Source organism: Rousettus aegyptiacus, unplaced genomic scaffold (assembly GCF_014176215.1).
Source record: "Rousettus aegyptiacus isolate mRouAeg1 unplaced genomic scaffold, mRouAeg1.p scaffold_m13_p_7, whole genome shotgun sequence".
Taxonomy (NCBI): domain Eukaryota; kingdom Metazoa; phylum Chordata; class Mammalia; order Chiroptera; family Pteropodidae; genus Rousettus; species Rousettus aegyptiacus.
Genome location: NW_023416310.1, coordinates 60,697,054 through 60,717,454, shown reverse-complemented (window position 1 = coordinate 60,717,454; position 20,401 = coordinate 60,697,054). Strand labels below are relative to the sequence as shown.

Here is a 20,401-nt window from a genome sequence, read left to right as displayed (position 1 = left end):
AACACATTTCCCTCCCTCGGCTTTCCAAATAGAATTATATCATACTTTTCATTGAATAAATATTTAATGCTTACATCATTGGGGACCAGGTTAATATTATTTATGGCAGAGCCATCTTGTGCTGTTCGACTACATTGTTTTGCATGTACGAACTTCCGTTTCATTTGAAGCTAATATTATTTTTCTTCACTTGATTAAATTTCTCTATACCTATCATTAATTCTTTTCTAAACTTTCTACTAGAAATGTAAATTGCCACTCACTCCATCCAACACACTAGGACAACTATCTTTTTCCTGAAAATGGTCTGTCTGGAGCCTACCTTTCTACTCAAATATGGCTTACACACTATCGCCACCCATAGATTTCCATTTACCGTAAGACAGAAGATAATTTTTACCACTCATCTCAATTGGACCCCCTATTTCTGGACCCTGAACTATTTTCTTCTTTGGGGATACTCTCTTTTTTAGAGCATCACCTTTCCCAGTAGGCCTCAGACAAATGGTATATGGTAGATAAATATATTGAGGTCTTATATGTCTGAAAATCTCTATTTTGTCCTCACATTTGAATAATTGATTGAATAAAGAGCTCTAGGAAACACATTATTTTTACTTCCAATTTTTAAGGTGTATCTTTAGTCATTTTTTTGGGCGATTGGTGGCCTTTTCAATCTGGAAATTAGTGCCTTTCAATTTTGAGATATTTTCTTTAATTATTTCCAAAATAAATTTTTAAAATTTTTCTATTCTCATTTTATAGGATGCATGCTTATTTTTATTTTATAGATATTTTATTACTTTCATTGAAACTAAAATTCTACTCCTCCCCACCCCACCCCTGCCATTTTCAATGTATTTAGCTTCCTGTTTTACATTCTGGATGACACTTCACCATCCTGCAACTCTGATATTTTGTTTTCCACTTCATCTATCTCATTTTTAATCTCCAGTTTGTTTTACAAAATTTTTTTTCCTTTATCTCATCTCTATTTCCTCCAAGGTCCATTTTGTTGTTAAACTTGCTCTTTCACAGTGAGAAACTTTCTCAAATGTATAGTCATTTTTTTCACTGTTCTCTAGTATATAAGAATATTTAAAGATCGTACACACACACACACACACACACACACTATAGATTTATCTTGCTTAAAAACAAATATGCAAATTCTTAAGTAAATTATTAGTGAATTAAATACATAGATTATTTTTTAAAATACACCAGGACGAAATGGGATTGATTCCAGAAATGCAAGAATGGTTGATACTATTTTAACATTAATATTCTCTAAGGAGGAAAATCATACGATAGTTGCAGAAAAGTCACTGAATAAATGTCAACACCTATTTATGTAAAAAAAGTACTTAATAAAATTAAAACTAATGAAGATGTTCTTACTTTAATTAATGATATAGATGTATATGTGTGATGTAGTTGTGTAAAATAGGATTATAGTCAATGAGGGAACCACTAAGGCCTTTCCACTAAAGTCAGGAACAAGAGAAGGATATCTACACCAATTGTCATTTCACATTGTATTGGAAGTTTAATTACCAATGCAATTAAACTAGAAAAAGCATTACAGGCATCTCTGAGCATTACAGACATCTCTGAGCAACTGAGGACCCCCAAAACATAAAAACACACGTCATGTTCTAGCAATTGTATAAATGGGGCGTCACATTCCTGAGGGCGTATGTGCATCCGCGAGATAGGCCGCGAAGAGGTAGACACAGCTGGTTTTCACAAGCCTCACGCATAATTGCATAGTTGTAGCTGTTGGTATCACAGCTCCCGGCTTGGACAGTGATCACTATCAGTGAGGCGTGAAATGGGACGGGAAGGACCCCGTCTCGTGCCCACAGCACACACACATCCTGTTTCCTGTTAGATTTGTGGCTTGGCAATTCTTTGAAGAGCCTTTCTTTGCTCATGAGCCGGCCTCTCAGAGTAGCTTTTGCTTAAAAAGATAACTTCCCTTGACTCCCGGGATCTCCTCTTTCAGAGCAGCACTTCAGGCCAAGGAGATGAGTTATTTTCTCTGAGTATTTAAAGCTATGTTTCAGCTTGGAATCAGGAACTGGTTTTGCCAGTGTCCCTGCTTCAGATGAGCATGTTGACAGCTCCAGGGAAGCTCCTTCTCTCTGTGCCTTGAGGTAGTCCTGGTAAGGACCATTTGGCATTAATATAGGGCAAACTCCTGGGACTTGTCAGCGTCAAACGCCGTGTGTCTTGGCAGATGTTGCAGTGCGCATGCTCCAATCAAGTGCGCACTTTCATCCTGTGGCGGTCTTGAGTGCTTTTCCCCCTCCATCCTTACCTTATAGCCGGGAAGACAGACTGTGGGTTCTCTGAGCTCTCATTATCTCCTCTAAGCCAGTCCTATGTAGCCATGCTCCCTCTCCAGAAGCCTCTGTATGAGGTGACCCCCTGGAAAGTGCCACAGCCTCCAAAAGCTTACTTCAAGTCTCGTTGTCCAACAAGCAGTTCTAAAGAGAGGAGACAGTACACCTTTCTACCCTAGCCTTGTCGCACTAACTAGTTATGTGACCTGAGTCAAGTCCCCTGGGTTAACCAAATCTCAGGTTCCTGGATTTGGAATATGTAGGCTATAAGGTCTCTCTCTGCTTCATGAGAATCTAACTCTAATAAATAATAAATGCTTCCCGTACATAATAGACTTACGAGATATTTCTTTATACATCCTGGAGAGTTGGTTATTCACTGATTCTCCAAAATGGATGCCACAATTTAAGAACATGTGAAATCATAGAAGAGAACAATGTCATTCTATCAATAAAAATTATTTATCGGTCCTAGTTGAAAATGTTTGCACTTAAATTAAAAAATACACATGTTGTTACCAAACTCAAGGCGTTCATTTTGCCTGCACATGTCAATGGCCAAAAAAGACACAGACAGTTTACAGTAAAGAAAGTAGAAGTTTATTTAAAGAAATAGCACCAAGCCTATAGGTGAGCCAGCACTCAAAGACCTGGCTCCCTGATGGCCCCTAGGGGATAGGTTATATAGGAGAAAATTCATTAGTATCTAAGGGAGTTGGGGTCACGGGCTCTACTGATTTGCGGAGGCTAGAGTAGGAGACAGTTGGTCACTGCATCAGGTTCCGATGTCAGTCATGGCCCCATTTTGTAGGGTTTCAACGGGAAGCTGGTAGGGTCATCCGCCTTCATGGGTATGGAGCTGCAAGATGTTATCTTTAGTTTGGCCTTAACTCTGTTTTTGTGGTGAACAGACCTGAGGCTTTGTTCCTAAGACTGTTTGATGCTGACCTAAAGGCATAATGATTAAGGGAGCATCCTGCAGCACACAGAAAGATAGATAGGAAAGAAAAGACACAAGGGAGTCCAAGACCAGTTTAAATCAAGGAGAAAGAGAAGAGAAAAAGTCATTTTAAAGAAGTAATGATTTGCATGGTTACAACATTAATTAACCATCATTTGAAGACCTAATACTCGTGCTGAGTATTGAGTGGTCTTGTGAGAAAGGAAAGAGAATTCTTTTGCTTCTAGATGGGAGATAAAGAAGATAGACACAAAATTATTTGACCTTTAAAAAAAAAGATAAATATAGGAGCTCCTTTGGAATGACCCATATCTTATTAAAACAGGTGGGATCTACATTGAGAATGAGGATTGGAATCTTAAAATTAAACAGAGGTCAAGACATTTCAAAAATAAAGACACTAGACGAATGATTCATTAATATAATTTAAAGTATATATTTAATGTACATATTTACATTTAATTTAAAATATACTTAATATATTTTAGAGCATATACAATAAAAGAGACAAACATAATCATTCTCTGTATTAGAGACCATGATGATGGTAATAAAATTTCTCCTGATCATACCTTTCACATATAAAACATGTTGATAATTCAATTTTTGCATTTTTTACCCACCTAACTAGCACACCAAATTGTAAGCTCTACTAATATTAAATTACTTTTTTACACTGAAAATCTAATGAAATATTATTATTCTTTAATTTTCAGCAATATCTACTGCAGTTGTTTTAAACATTCATGCTGCACACATATGTTCTAAGCAGCCTTCCAGACTTACTCGCCCCCTTCCTTTCTTTTAAGGCTGTTTGTCACTCATTTAGTGATTATTCTGGACAACCATTACTGCTGAGGCCAACAAGACAGCCCAGCATGCTGGGCTCATTTTAGGGAGACGAATAAATGTATGCCTTTCAGCATCAAAAGTTATACATGTCCAATGAAGAAATATCTTTTGCCTTACTGATATGCTTCTCTCTATACACAAATGTCCTCAAGTCAGTCTGCTTTCCTTTCCAGATTTGTCCTTTTCTGCTTTCTGGCTTCTGTTTTAGTCCACTGCTGGAAAGAAAAATGATCTAAATAACAGTAACAATAATAGTAATAGCGACACAAAATTCTAAGTCCATCCCAAGAACTGTCATAAGCAATTTATTTACTCATTTAGTCCCCTTGTAAAGTAGGAATAATTATTATAAATTCTAATTTTACAGATCAGGGAACTGAGGCACAAATCAATCAGGAAAGGTTCCAGAGGTTGTAAGAGTCAGAAACCCAGGATTTGAGCTCAAGCATCTTGTTTGTGTAGCTCATATACTAAACAGCTACACCATGTGCTTCCTCCACCCTGAAGGCATTTTAAATTTCTAATTTTAGAAAATTATGCAAGTAGCCATCATTTTTTGTTGCATAATGGCTAATATGGTCTGGCACCTATCCTGTATATAAACATTTATGTAAAATCAACAAATGTTTTCAACCACTTTTGAAAGAGCCAGAGAATTTTTGAATTAAACTTTTTGTCTCTCAGGACAGATAAAAAGTTGCCTTGGGTTCCTTGCAAGAAGTTTCTACAAATAGACCCAATTAAACAAGTGCCGATATAGTGCCTTCATGGGGTTCCTAGAACCATGGACCTTCCACTGGACCTGTACACATTAGACATCCTCAGGTCTGCGCCCTGTCACAGGGGGTTCACATCTCACTCCCCTGATCTGCACGCAGCCCTGCCAGCTCTCCTCCCCATCCCCAGGCACTCCATAAGGAGTTCAGGGGTAGGCAGCTATTGTGGGGGCGTGAAAGCACCATTCCAATTTCTACGTCACCTACTGGCTCATAGAAAATGCCACTTCATAAATTTAAAATTCTTTAGTGCAATAGTTAACGTTAAAAACTCTTAAAAGATGTGCCCATTTTGTAAAGAGGAGGTTATTTTGCATTATTCACAGCCCCAGTCTCCATTTATGGGAGAGGAGGAAACAGGGAATCTATTTCTTTTGAATTGGGTCTTTGGGAGCCCACAATGACAGCCCAAGGTTAGTCTTATCCCTGGCAATCTGATGACAAGTTCCATCTTCAAACTGTGAGTGATATTTTTATAGAGTTGAGCCTAATATTTTGAGTCATGCCCTTTGTTAGAAATAGGCTTCTCCGCTCAATCCCCAGAATGTCATGAGTTCTTTCTTATATTCAGCTGCTCTGAAGATCAGGACTGGGAACACAAGGCAAGACTTCTAATTCATCTCTGCATGGCCTGACTGTTTTTGCAGGCATCAGATAAAGAAGATTTTTCCAGAACCTTGAGTTATAAGACAGAGATTTATCAGCCTTCCACTTCAGAACTCTGTGAGATTTCAAAAGCGTTAGTGATTGGGGCAAGAATGTGAAGTCACCAACTGGTGTAAATGCAATTAAGATTATTTTAATTTTCCTCTCTACCAGTGCTTCATGGAGTCCACTTTCGAGTTCATACCTGACTTCATTAGACATGTAACTTTTACTTAGCACAATGATTAGTCTTCGGCTTTTCTTAATCAACGAATGGATTTCATCAACAACAGCTGAAAATGTAAGATGTGGAATATTAATTTAAGAATTGAAAGAGTGAGCATGAGAAAAAATTATTTTGCACAGCCTAATTTTGCATTATTCAAATCTTAACATCACTAATGACTTTTTCTTTAGGAGAAACCATTTATTCTTAATTCTATATGCCTATTGAAGGCAATTAGGTAACAATAATAATGATTACTTACTTAGCACTTACTCCATGCCATACCCTCCTCAATGTTTTATGTATATTAACTCATCTAAACATCTTACCGACCTTCTGAAATACTGTTATCAACCTCATTTTATAGGAGAAAACCAAAACACAGAAGGGTTAAGTAACTTGCCCAGAGTCACATAGCTAGTAAATGACAAAACCAGAATCTGAACCCAGGTGGTCTGGGTCTGGAGTACTTATTTCTAATCCACTATCTTCCCTCTCTACATGCATGTAGGAGCATGCTAAAATCAGAATTTGAAAACAAACCAAAAAAAACTGCCATTATTCTAGACCAGAAATTGACAAACATTTTCTGTAAAGGGCCCAATAGTATAAGTTTTGGCTTTGCAGATTGTAACCATCTTTGTCACAATGACTACTCTCTGCTATTATAGTTTAAAAAGCAGCCACAGACAATACGGAGCAAGTGCTTGTGGCTGTGTTTCAATAAGGGTGACAAGTTTATAGTAACCCATGGGTGATAGATTGTCAACCTCTGTCCTAGACCTCTAGTCTTTTTTAAATAGAGATTTGAACTAAGAGTAATTATAATTGGATACAAATATTCTTTATTTTTATTTTAGGAATAAGAATAAATCTATTTTCAAAGTAAGTCCTGGAAAATAATGGTAAAATAATAATGTTGACGTAAAGGCAAGCAGTAGGCAATGCCTTCTAGGTTCTTACACAAAGGACTGACACAAAAATATCACAGTGTTGTATGCATTCAACAATTTGGCATATGATTTCTCTGAGAAGTTATTTATAATTAAGCAATAATATATTTTCTCTTTCTAATTAGTAATATAGAAGGGGAAAAGCACAACCATTTCTTATTTACTACCATATCTTCAATGCCCAGCTCAGAATTTGGCACGAGTATGGCACTCTGTAAATGCTGGGTGAATGAATGGACGATGATGATAACGAATACATTTGTGTTGCATTCATAATGCATTCGCACCCAAAACATTTTTTGACCTCAGATTTCAAATGTTTGCTCTGGAAGACTTCAGAGAAAACATGGAAATGTTACTAAATTTCTTTGATTCTAACTCTACTAAGCTTTGAGATATGTGTTATGGTATTCGTATTCATATATTAAATTAAAATTTGAATTCATAACTAAGCTATGATGTGAACCACTCATCTCTTTTTACTTGTCCTTTCTCAGCTCTCCTATTTTTTACTTTAATTTTCTCACCAATGTCAATGAATTAGAAAACAAGCATTTTCTGATAAAATTTAATTTATGTTTATAGTCCAAAGGACCATGTATTAAATTAGGAGATGGTTTTGCTGTGCAAAATATTATCAAAAGAGGCATTCTGAATTACTATGAAACATTCTGAATAAATGTCTCATGATAATGCCAATTCCTGACCTGGTTTTGAAAATGTAACGTTTTCTCCCTTTCCCCAAATTCAGGGAACTGTGAAGCAAAGTGAACCAACAGGGTCCTAGAGAGCCCATTACTAAAATCAGCACAGTTATCTTATTTTCTCACTATTGGTAATATTGATTTAGCTGGTTATTTCCGGTTAGAGGACCATGTTAATTTGTTCGTTTTTAAGAAAAACAGGACAGCTTTCAGAGACACTAAACTAATTCATCTTTTTAAAAGAAAGCATTGCCTACAAGAGACTCACTTCAGCTTAAAAGACACACAGACTAAAAGGAAGGGGATAGAAAAAGATGGTGCTTTGATGGACCTAGAAGGTATTTAAGTCAGACAGAGAAAGATAAACACTATATGATTTCACTTATATGCAGAATATAAGGAATAAAAAGAACAAACTACTCAAAAACAGACTCACAAATATAGTGGACAATTGATGATGGACAGAGGGGAGAAGGGGTTGGGAGGCTGGGAGAATGAGGTGAAAGGTTAAAGAAATACAAACTCATAGCTGATGGATGGTCACGGGGATGAGGAGCAGGGTGTAGGGAATGCAGTGAGTGTTAATACGTTGGCTAGGTGGAGGATCAAGGGAGGGAGCAATTGAGGGGATCATTTTATGAACTATATAGATGTCTAACCAATGTAGTGTATACTTGAAACTAATTATAATAAATAAATTTTTTAAAAAAAGAAAAGAAAGTATCTCTACTCATTTTCTATCTGGCATTCCCTTTCTTACCTCCTCCAGGCATAATATCTCTTTCAAATATGCATAACTTATACCCAAAATGTTTCTCCAACACCCTGGGCAAAGTCTCCACAGCAAAGGTACGCTCCTCTCCATTCTCGGGTTGGCATTCTTTTAGGTAAGACACAAAAGCATCGTATGTTTTTCCATCTAGGAGATAAGATTCATTCTTTTAACTTGTATGTAAATAAAGTTTATTTAAGCTCAGATTTGAGTGACAGTTTTGAAAAACAGGAATGGCATCACTGAAAAAGAGAAGTTAAATATAGCATCCTCATGTCCACACTCATCAAATTGTACACATTAAACACATATAGTTCATTATCAATTAGACCTCACAAAGTTGTTAAAAAATACAGAAAAATATTTTTGATAGAAAACAAATTGAAAAATAAAACAAGAATATTTAAACTAGATGATTCTTAAGACTCTCAAATATTCTTTGGTTCTATGATTCTTTTTTACACGTTATTGCTTATCTCTGGTTTTTTAAGTTGTTAAAAACAAGGAATAAATTCATTTATTAATAACACAAAAATAGCAACTTCAAATCTAGTACGCTAATCAAGCAATCAATTCCCAAATGTTTGGTTTTTTTTAAGCATGTACATTAAAACTCCCACCGTTCGACACTACAGAGTGATAGGGAGAAATGTACATTATAGATCAGGGAACTAAAGGAATTTAAAGATAGCGGAGGGTCAAGGAGCCCAGATATGTCCTCATTCTAGCATTGGAAAGCAAGTCTCTCTTTGGCTTATTTGACTTATACAATTTACTTCTACTACCATCCCAATGTCTACCCTCAAAACAACCCCTGGGAAAGAGATGATTAAAACAATGCTGAATGCTAACTCTGGAGACTAGGGGAAAACAACAGAGGCTATTGAAACAATACGCTATGGGAACACATGCTATGATATATAAAAATATTATATGATACTAGACACCAGTGTGAAAATTTCCAGTCTATCGAGAAAGGTTTTTATTGATGATAAGGTCTGCTCCTATTTTACTCTCGATTCAGATGACCAAAGGGACAAATTCAGAAGGAATGTGTTATCTAAACAACAAAAATCATTCTACTAACCAAGTAACTAAAAAATTAGATACATTTCACTCTTCTACCTTCATCCAATCTCGTTGAGAAGATAAAGCAGTCAGAGGCAACCAGGTGCAAAGTTTACAAACACACATTAGCAGACACAAGACTGTGTGATACAAACAAAATTAACAAAGGAAATAATCTGGTCAGAGAATAAGGAGTGATCTTGGTGTACATGCTTTATGAAAAAAGGAAATTTTGACTCAGATCATGAATAATGTAACAGATGCTAATTGGAAGGAAGAAGGGGAATTGACAACAGAATGTTCTACCTTTTTCCCATGACAATTGGTTACAGGATGGGGGAGTTAGGTTTAAGCTTGGGTATATTATTAGGCTTAATAAATTTGCTACTGAGTTGAAAGCTAAATATTATTGAAATCTTTATTAAAATTGAATAGGATGAAACCATTCTAGGTCCATGTCCTTTGCGGTGCCATATCATTTATACTCAACAGCCAAGCCCAGTATCTTCAACATCATCCAGGCTCACAAAACAACATTTTCTGTTTTTGGCAAAATCTTCTTCAGTTCTACCTACAGCATTCAAGTTTATCAATCAGAACTTGTGTTGATTTAAAACAATTGCTTTGTGGAACTGCATGCATATAAAGATAGGGCATTATGTTAAAGGGGCAGAATTAACATACATATTAAAGATGGGAAAAGTTGGCAAAAATAGAGCTAGTTCTTAGTGTAATCAAAAAGTTATTCCCATAGATAATTCTATTAGATTTCTGTTAATCCAGCTATTGATAAGTAAGAGCTAGTGCTTCCACTAGTATAGCTATTAGGTCAGTGATTAAAACTAAGATGTAAAAAAAGAAATAAGTACACTCTTCTAAAAGGTATATTTTTCTTATAATCAGGATGTAAATAATTACAACAAATTGGAAAGATAAGGCAGATTTATAGTGTGATATACACATAACCTAGTTTTACTCTTACCCACAAAAGTTGGATTGACTATTGAGAAGTTTTCAAATTATTATTATTATTATTATTATTATTATTATTATTATTTAGCAATTCTTCTTGGTTTAGCAAATCTGCTAATTTATATTATAATTTATTTTAAACTCATGTAAAGAAAGGTTTGGTGGTTTCAATAGTTGACAAAGTGAAGTGCTCAAAATAAGGAATTTGAAAGTAACAATTGTTTTTTTGGTTCTGTGTAAATGAAACCATCATGTGATTGGATATTTGGGACGACAAGGAGTCAGACTGGTGTGCTGAATGACCATGTTTTAAGTTAATTTTAGTTTTTTGTTTTGTTTTCTCTTCCCAATCCATCATAAACCAATCAATACTGAACACATTCAGGGATATTGCAGCAATATTAAATTACTATAAAAGTCTGAATTTTTGTACTTGTATCTCCATTTCTGACTTTCTCACTGATCGCTGTCCACAGGCCACACTTTAAACAGAGCTAACTTAGAGCACATCTCTAAATGTCTCTGTGCACTGCCACAGTGAGAGCTAAGAAGTGTGAATTGAAAAAATTATCTGTGAATCAGGTCAAACACAACTGGAGAGTACAAAAAAAAATCTTAGTGGAAAATCAGAAAGAAAGATATTAGCAAATGCCCATTCTGAAATACATACTGGTCTATGCAAGTAGAGACTTGTTCATGAAAATGTCAGGAGGAGGACCCCCCTCCCCAGTTTGTTACTGCATTTCCTGCCACACATGCAGGTTCAAAGGAAAATTAATTGATTTTGCTAACTGTGTATTAGTAAATTAAGTTATAAATGTGAATAATGACTCTATAAAAATCTCAAAGGAAAAATGTGAGAACTACTTTATAACTTGAGATTAGAAAGGCCTTTTTCCTTATGACCACAAATCCAGAAACCATAAAAGAAAGGATAAATTTGAATACATTACAGAATTTCCATCACTAGAAACAAAGTCAAAAGACAAATTACAAACTGGAAACAATATCTGCATTTAAAATATAGAAATATATTGTCTATTGTATTTGCATATGATGGGCAATAGGCTAACCTCCTTCAGTGTAAATTGTCTCTAGAAATAAACAAGAAACCCATGCCAACAACCCAATAGAAAAATAGGCAAAGGAAATGGAAGTGGATGGGTACTTTGAGAAAGGAAATACAAATGAGTCTTTAACAAGTGTAAGGTCATTCATTCTTTTGCATAGAAAGTGAAATGCAAATGAAACTACACTGAGATAGAACTTTTTACCTATCAGATTGGCAAATATCCAAGAGGTTGTGGGTAAGGCAATGGAAAAAGAGTTAATTCTGTCCTTTGAAAGTGATAGGTAGTAGAGTAGTATGAAGGGCAAATTGGCAATATCTATTGAAACAATAACTCTATGTTTCTTATTTCCAGCAATTCCACTTTGAAGCATTTTTTTCCTTCAATTATACTGCATATGCATGAAATAATGACTGTACAAACCTATACGTCACATCATTTCTGTAATAACAAAAAGTTGTAAACAACACAAATGTCCATCAAAAGGTAACACAAGAAACAATGCTACATTCACAGAAATAAAATACATTAGGGTTTTACCATAGAAATAGAACCCTAAAAAGTGAGAAACTTTAGAAACTAATATGGAGGGATATCCAAAGCATCAAAATAGTGTGCATAATATACCCGGATTTGTTTTTTAAATAGAAGTAGAATAAAATTCTACATTCATATTTGTTTGGATGTACTATCAATGATGGATGAGGTGGGAAACAGACACGGGACAGGCTGGCAAGGATACTTTCTATTGTATAATTTCTTAGATTCTCTAGGTTTTGATTCTTAGACTTTTTGTATTTTGAATGATGTTTGTCCCGCACACATGCACACATACACATATATGCACGTACACATAAACAAAAGCAAGTACAATGGATTAAACTGATTATATAGTTCAGTAATTATATTGAAACTTGAGGACTTCTAGTCACTTTTCGAAAAAATAGGAGAACTGAGACATAGTGTCACCAGGATAGAAAAAGCAGTAAGTAAAAACTAGCAGATCTGGGGAGCGGGAACCCAAGTCATTTGGCTTCTAGTTCAAGGTTCCTTCAGAAACATCATACAATCTCTTTTGTCAAAATAATAAATAATAATACAATTTGATTCAATTCAAATGACCTTTATTGAGTGTTACACATTGTATAAGGTGCACAGATGATGTGTGAACAATGACACTGTGATGTACAATCCTTGAGCTTATGGGATATTTAGAAGGATATGGCATACACGCACAAAACACTTAGAGAACAATTTTTGGCAACATATGAGTAAGCACAAGAAAAGATGGCACAAAAAACAGTCATAATGGATGGTATGGTCAGAGCAATTTTTCCTATGGAAAACCTACTACACATGAAGTCAAAAACAATCAAAATAAGATAAAGATTAATGTTTCTTTATTACATTTCTTAATAAAACCATAGGATAAGAAATTCCAGGATTATGATATTTGTTACCTGTTAATGTTTCATCTCTTCCCATGAAATGTCTATAAAATAGAGCCAAGTCCACTCTATAAATAATACCCACAATCACTAGGCACACAACTACCACCGAGATCAAAACAGCTATGATCATTCCTCTAGTGAAGATGTGGCCTGGGATATCAACTGGATCTTCTACAAAGAAAAAGAAAATTGGAATAATTAATCAAAGAAATTTTACCAGCGTCTTCCACCATCATGTTATGATTGTCAGTTTTTATCATTAACGCTAACCTAGCTGTCTACCCAACCATTCCACTCCCATTTTTAAAGAATGATAATGTGCACAAGGATATTCAGAGACCTGAACCAAAAGCATTGTAATGTAGTTTATTCCTACCTATGGAAGTCATGGCTCTAGGATTATAAAATGTGAGGGTGAGATATAGAGGGACCTAAGCATAAATCTCAGCTAGTGGGTCATGAACATAAATGGAGCTGCGTAGTTTCGAGAAAACCAGCAAAGAACTGAGATACTGTGGAGTCTCAGCCTGTCTCTATTACTTATTTTGAGTCCTAGGAAATGTTGTTGATACCCTTAACTCTTAGTATCTTAATCTGTAATATGAAGCAAATAATTGCTGTTTCATTTATAGGGTTGCTTTTTGCGGGGGGGAGGGAGATTAAATGAGATAGTGTGTACATAAGTAGTTAACATAGCGTCTGGCATACAGCTCTGAGAATTTTAGTTTATATATATATATATATATATATATATATATATATATATATATGTGCTATTTGGGAAAACATTTCATTTTTAGATTGATTCAGTTTCCACTCATTATGGAGAAGATGAAATAATATAGATGAATAAAAAGGGTAAAATAATTTCTAACAACCATTCCACAATGTGGTAATGGCCACTGCTGGTCTGCTAGTATATTTCTTTTTGGGATTTCCTCTTTCGCTAAAAGTACTGACTTAATTGGGATCATATGGTAATCACTCTTTATCACTTAACACTACATTACGAGTGTTTCACTAGGTTTTTAAATTATAATTCATAATACCCTAATATTTAGATTGCGATTTTTCATAAATATACATAGTGCTGCAATGAACATATCCATAAACCTTTATTATTATTTCTGATTATTTTCTTAGAGTATATTCTAATGGTATGGGATTTCTAGGTCAAAAACCATAAACATGCATAAAGCTCTTACCATCTTAGCACAATTTTCAGTTATGATCTTTTCAGTAAAATTAACCATTAGGCAATAAGTACACAACCATAGTTGCTTAATAAGTGAAATCTGAATAAAGCCACATCCCAGGGTTCCTGCATCTTTGAAAGATCTGCCTATCCATGCCTGTGCCACACAAATACACAAATACATGCTCCCACACTGCCATGCACACTCCTCCAGAGATAATGGTGAAGGAAACCCAGATGACATTATGAGCACAGAAGAAGGAGAAATGATTAGGGTACCAACTTCTATGGCAGGGACAGGACAGTCACACACTGATCTAAGAGGTGGCTGATGGTCAGCAGTAATCAAAATTTAAGCAAGGTAATGGATGAAGCCAAAATAACAGATTCGAAAGCCTCTCCCTTGCAAATGCATGGACTGATGCATGTAGGTTCACGCGAGGTGAGGGGACATCTGTAATAATTCCTGTAGAAAGTAAAATCACAAAGTAAATTAATTTCAGACTTAATCAAGCTTGAGTTTTGTCATTTTTACTTGTTGTGTGACATGGGGTGACTTTGTTCTCCTATAAAAGCTTGTTGTAAAGATCAGGTTAAATAATGGTAAGAGCTTAGCACAGAGCCTATCACATAACAAACATGTAAAGAATGTTAGCTGTTATTATTAATGCATGCAGTAGATGATAGCCTTAGAACAGAAGTTCTAAGTGAGTTGCAAATGGTGACCAGAATATCCAGACGGGGGGGCTTCTGGCCTTAGGTCCTCTCCCCTCAACTCCTTCTGTTTTTCACTAAAAACAAAACAACAAACATGCTTATGCATTCTCTCTCTCTCTCTCTCTCTCTCTCTGCCCCTCCCCCCCCCCGCACCCCCCTCCTACCTTCCATCTTAACCTTATCTTACATATCCAGGAGTTGATAGCCCAGCTTGGGAACGAGTAGTGAAAAAGTAGTAACAACAGAAAGCATAGCTTTTTGGCCCCAGACACAGCCATTTCTAAGCAGCTACTGGGCCAATGGCTCTGGATTGTATTGTTTGTTGGAGGATAGAGATGGATGACTCTGGAATGCTCCATCAGGTGGGCACTGAAAAATGTCAAGTCCACTGATTAGAGGCATAAACTGTCTGCTTGCCAAGCTCAGGGCCTGGCCCAAGGAAGGGAGACCTCAGTTAATCTTTACTGAATGACCACGCCCAAGAGTCCCCTGTGCCCAGTGCCCAGCTAAGACAGGCTGGGGGCAGCAATTACTCCCAGTATCATAGGCCTCGTCCTACACTGAGTGGCATACTTTCCTCCAGTTGTTTTGAGTGTGGTAAAGCTGTCCTGACTACCTCCCCCACAACTCTTCCCCATCATCATCTCCATCCCCAAGTTCTTCCTGCCTCCCTGCTTAAAACCCCTGATTTCTACATAAAATTAAACTATGATTGAGGACAAAAGAATAACTTTGTTTTATCACTCTCTGCTTGAAATCGGGGCACAGGGAGTTCCTACATAGGCTGAGCAGCAGTTCTACCACTGAACACCTGTGACACTGGTGAATCCTTTCTCCTCTCAGGAGCTTGGTTCTTGATTCGTAAAATGAGGAAGTGACAAATGATCTTTGAGGGGTTTCTCAGCAGCAACATTACAAGTTTCTACAGACTTCCAAAAACAAAAGTTTCTCACACCTTTTTTCAACAAAATAAAGCTTCTGGTGTCTATGCCTTCCTTGCCGGCTACAGTGCAATTATATGAAAAATGTAGATTGTTTTCATTAATATTATCAATCCTCAATATTCTTGAAGCCTGCCATTTGCCTTCCGAAGTCCTGTAAGAGAGGAAAATAATTTAGCAATAGCCTTTGTTCATTGCCAGCAACATTATCTATGAAAGAGGACGTCATGTGCAACTACTCAGAGGCAGAAGCTCTGCTGACTCATCAGATCTTCCCTTTCTGGTGGGAACTCTTAAAGTGTGGCCACAACAAACCTCCCACTCTTCCTGGAAGCATTAGGGCCAGCAGACAAAGCCCTGCTGAACCATCTGGAGACAGTGCTGTGAACTGCCCAGAATTGAAACGCCTGGAAGGTAATGATGCTAAGTTGAAACTATGAGAAAATATTCTCTCTCTCCATTATTTCTCCCTATTTCTCCTCTTCAACAACTCAGTGTTCTTTCCACAGTGGTCACCACCTACTGTGATAAGACTGAGAACTGTCCAGCACAGAAACAGATTCGTATCAAGTTCGTCCATGCAGTCCCTAAAGATCACTTTTATCTTGTTGAGTATTTAAAGTAAATTGAAAAATGACACTATTTTCAGACACCTCCAAACCCATGAGAAATACTAATTAAGTTATTCGGTGCTGTCAGAAAATGACTTGAGACAACTGTTGGCAGCAAGTTCTCTTCCTCTTCTTAGAAAGTTTAAGTTGTCCTGTCATTGAATGTGAGGTAAGTACTTATGACATCTGCTTCCCCATCAGTGACAGGTTCTGACGGCACTGTGTCATCCAACAGTGCCTCAGCTGGCGCCCCTAGCAGCAGGTGTGTCTAGCACCTGGGACATGGTACCCACTGTAGCCTCCAACTGTCTCAAATACATTTTAGAATATAATTCTGTACAGAAGTCACTAATACAGAAATATCAACTACTTAACATCGCAAAAGGCCACCGAGGAGCCAAAACAGATGACACGGAAAGCTCTTATATGCCCAACTGTGAAGAAAGACCTCCCCACTCAATTAGCTTAGCTTAAGTTCCATTTTTAATGAGGTCAGTAAGTTGGTCTTCTATCCTTCCAGTGGTTAACAAGAAAGCACTAGAAGGGAAAAATGCAGAAATGTAGACTTCTATCTAGAGGGACTAGATGCTGCAGATAAGATACAATGGCCAGATGGATATGCAATTCAGTTGAACCAAGCTTCATTGATCAGTAGTCGCATGCCTGCTCCTGGGTGAGCAGCCAGTAGATAAGTGTCAGCAAGAACTGATATCCACTAGCATGATGATGAAGGACTTTTTTTTAAGTGTGAAAAACTAAAAAAACCTCAAAAGTACAGCTAGGGTGACAGAAATCTTAGGATCACTACTCACTAAAACTTAAATGTTGTCAGTACACCAGTAATTACATAATGACCCAAAGTCATTTGGAAATATTTAAGTGATCGTAGGCTTAGCATCTTTTTTTAAAATAAGTCTGACCCTTCCCTAAAGGAAGAATATAGGCAATTTAAGTAATAATATACATGTCATTTTGAATTTTTTGCACCAACACTACTTCCTTAATATTTATACCTTAACCATTGCTTTGTTTGCTTTTCCTACCTATTCTTACTGTGTTTCTAATTTCCATAAATAGACTCTGACAGGAAAATGCTGCAATAATTACAATAGTCAATGTCCATGCACAAATAGTGAATGTCACGGGGCAGGTGAGTGGCAGATTTAATTAGTATTTTCAGGAGATGTAACTTACATCTGACAATCTCTGGAGACCCTCCCTTACTTCAAAAAATCTCTTCATGCTCACCTTTAAGAAAGATAATGGCTGCAGTGAATGTTCTAAGAGGAAGCTACAAACTATCTCCAAAAGAGCAGGGGGCAGTATCTATGTCCGTGGATCTCTCACCCATTAAATTCCCAACACACACATGAAACTGTTCCCAAATGACAATTCCTTCTTTGTGATTTTCAGTATTTCTCAAGTTTCTTATACTAAATTATTTTTAACAATCAGAACTAAAAGAAAGGCACGTGTGTAAGGGCAGGATGTAGATCTGGATAGGTAGCAGGAGACAGCCTGCCTTTGGCCTTGGCTGCACCCAGGTCCCAGTAGGCACAGGTACTATGGAGTCACTTTGCCTCCAGACTCCTGGCTAGTTTCACAGTGACACGTGGGCAACACAGCTAGGGGCACCCACTGCATATAAGGGGCACAAAATAATTCATGAATGCTGCGACCTCCCAAACAAATTAATTCATGAATGCTGCGCTCTTCCAACTTGGTCTTTTCTCTAGCATATTAGTAAAAATAAAGCACTTAATACAATTTTGAAAATCTAAAAACCGTGGCCTAAGTTACCACTCTTGTACTAGATGCTTGAGTAAAATCCCCAACCCCATCAGAACCTGATTGACCAAAAGCTAATTTTGCAAGGTGATGATGCCTCGTTGACCTTCTTTCTATAGTTTAGATCTCAGCAATGAATCTCTGCATAACCCATCAACCTAGAACATGGTAATTGCAATTATAAAATATGTAAATTATAATTTACTCTTATACCAAATATCCTACTAGCTATTCAGGAGTCTGGAGTTTTTTAATACCAGGTATGTACAATATAATATGATTTTTACATATCATGATATATATCATGTATCACATCTACATACCTAATTTTTCTTTCTTCCTCTTCATGTACGTTAGGGTCTTTTCCATTGTTTTCCCAGATGTTCCAATAAAGCACATCCTTTTCATTCAACAAGGCAGAGCAATTGAGCTGTACATCTTTCCCTAGGCAAAAGTTGACAACCAACATTCTGATTTTAGAAACTCAGGTTTCCCAAAGTTTTGAAAGCAGCCAGAAGAAAAAGACACACCAAAGTAACAACAATGACTGAAGGCTACTTTTCCAAAAGAAACTATAGAAACCAGCAAACAAGAGAAGGGCATCTTTAAAGTGCAGAGAGAAAAAAAAAATGTCATCTTAGAATTATTGAAACTACCCATAAAAATTTTCTTAAAAACTGAAGGCAAATGAAGATAAATCCAGGTAAATAATACTTGAAAGAATTTATTGCCAGTATAACTGAACTTCAAGAAAAACTAAAGGACAATTTTCAGATTCATCCCAGATGAAAGCAAGGAAATACATGAACAAATAAGTAGTATTAGAAAGGAGAAATATTTGGGTAGATATAAAAATTTTTGGTGTGTAAAATGGTAATAAATGCCAATCTCTTGTAAATGTTATAACACAGGCAGGAGGGAAATATATAAAATAATAGCACAAAATTAGATAAAAAAGTAAATGAAACTAACTGTTACAAGGTCCTCATATGTTTGTGAAATCATAAATGTACTAGTAGGTACATCTGCCTTATTGTATTAAGACAAGAAGACATATGGCAATCTCTAGAACTGCTAATGAAGGAACAGCTAAATGAAAAACAAGGCAAATTAAATAAAATTTAAAAAATACTTTATCAATTTAAAAGAAAAGGAGAAATAATAAGAACAAATGAGACAACCAGAAAACAAGTGGCAAGGCAAGAGGCTTCGAACCAGCTGTATCAATAATCATCCAATGCCAACGGACTAAACAGTATACAGATTGGATTTCAAAAAAGATCCAAAGAGATGCAGTTTATGTCAGAGACAGTTTATGTATCAAGACAAAAAAAAATGTTAAAAGTCAAAGAATGTAAAAAGGTAAAACACGCCGTTCCAAGCAGCTGGTGTGCCTACCTAATATCAGAGAGAGCAGGCATTGAGCAAAGAAGTATATGACAGATGAAGAAGGAAATTTCATGGTGACAAAGTGTCAGTTCAACAGGCACTACATTCTGTGTGCCCATAGATAACCTCAACTTAGAAAAAGAAAAAATGGACAAAACTAAGACATATAGACAAATTTACTATCACAATTAGAGATACTGACAACTGTCTCAGCAACAGAGAGAGAAGGTGCACAAAAGATTAGTAAAGATACGGATAATCTGAGCAATACTGTTAACCAGCTTCACCTAATTGACTTTTATAGAGTAAGAGAACCAAAACCTGCAGCATGTACATGTGTTTGAAATGCACTTGGAACATTCATCAGGATATACCATATTCTGGCCCTTATGCAAATTGCTACACATTTCAAAACAATGAAATACCATAGTGTATAATATTGGACCAAAATGGAACTGACCTGGACATTGATAACAGAAAAGTGACTGAAAAATCCTCCAAATATTTGGACATTATGAGAAACACAAATAATCCATAGATGAAAGAAGAAATCACAAGAGAAAGTCTTTAAAATGTTTTGAACTGAATAGTAATGAAAATATGGCATACTAATACTTGTGGGAAATGGTTAGGTGGTAATTAAAAGGAAATTTAGAGCTTAAAATGCACATACTTGCAAGAAAGGATAATTGAAATTAATTCTCTAACTCTCCGTGTTAACAAATGGAAAATGAGGTACAAATTAAGCCCGAAATGTTACTGGCAAAGTATCCAAACTACATTGGGCATACATATCATAGAAACAACTGGGACTGGCTGTGGTCAAAAGGTGTGGGCTTTGGGAACAATCAACAGACACTTGAATCCCACCTCTGCCACTATCCAGCGCTTTAACCTTAGAAAAGTTACTTAACATTTATGAGCTTCGGTCATCTAATTCATAAAACGGGAATAATACTCAT

At 36.2% G+C, this 20,401-nt stretch overlaps 1 protein-coding gene across 4 annotated transcripts in view; it reads right to left on the bottom strand.

Moving 5' to 3' along the window:
- Positions 1-3,760: 3,760 nt before the first annotated feature.
- Positions 3,761-20,401, bottom strand: part of IL18R1 (interleukin 18 receptor 1) — a 34,958-nt gene continuing 18,317 nt past the window's right edge. For 2 of the 4 annotated variants that reach the window (XM_036224711.1, XM_016120783.2), the window contains 5 exons: positions 18,374-18,494; positions 15,666-15,805; positions 12,808-12,969; positions 8,226-8,384; positions 4,259-5,875 (listed from right to left, as the gene is read on the bottom strand). In XM_036224711.1, the coding sequence (XP_036080604.1) occupies positions 5,505-5,875; positions 8,226-8,384; positions 12,808-12,969; positions 15,666-15,805; positions 18,374-18,494 (953 nt within the window). In that variant the 3' untranslated portion in view covers positions 4,259-5,504. Of the gene's footprint in view, positions 5,876-8,225; positions 8,385-12,807; positions 12,970-15,665; positions 15,806-18,373; positions 18,495-20,401 lie in introns of all 4 variants that reach the window. The other 2 variants (XM_016120784.2, XM_016120785.2) reach the window with 2 other exon arrangements.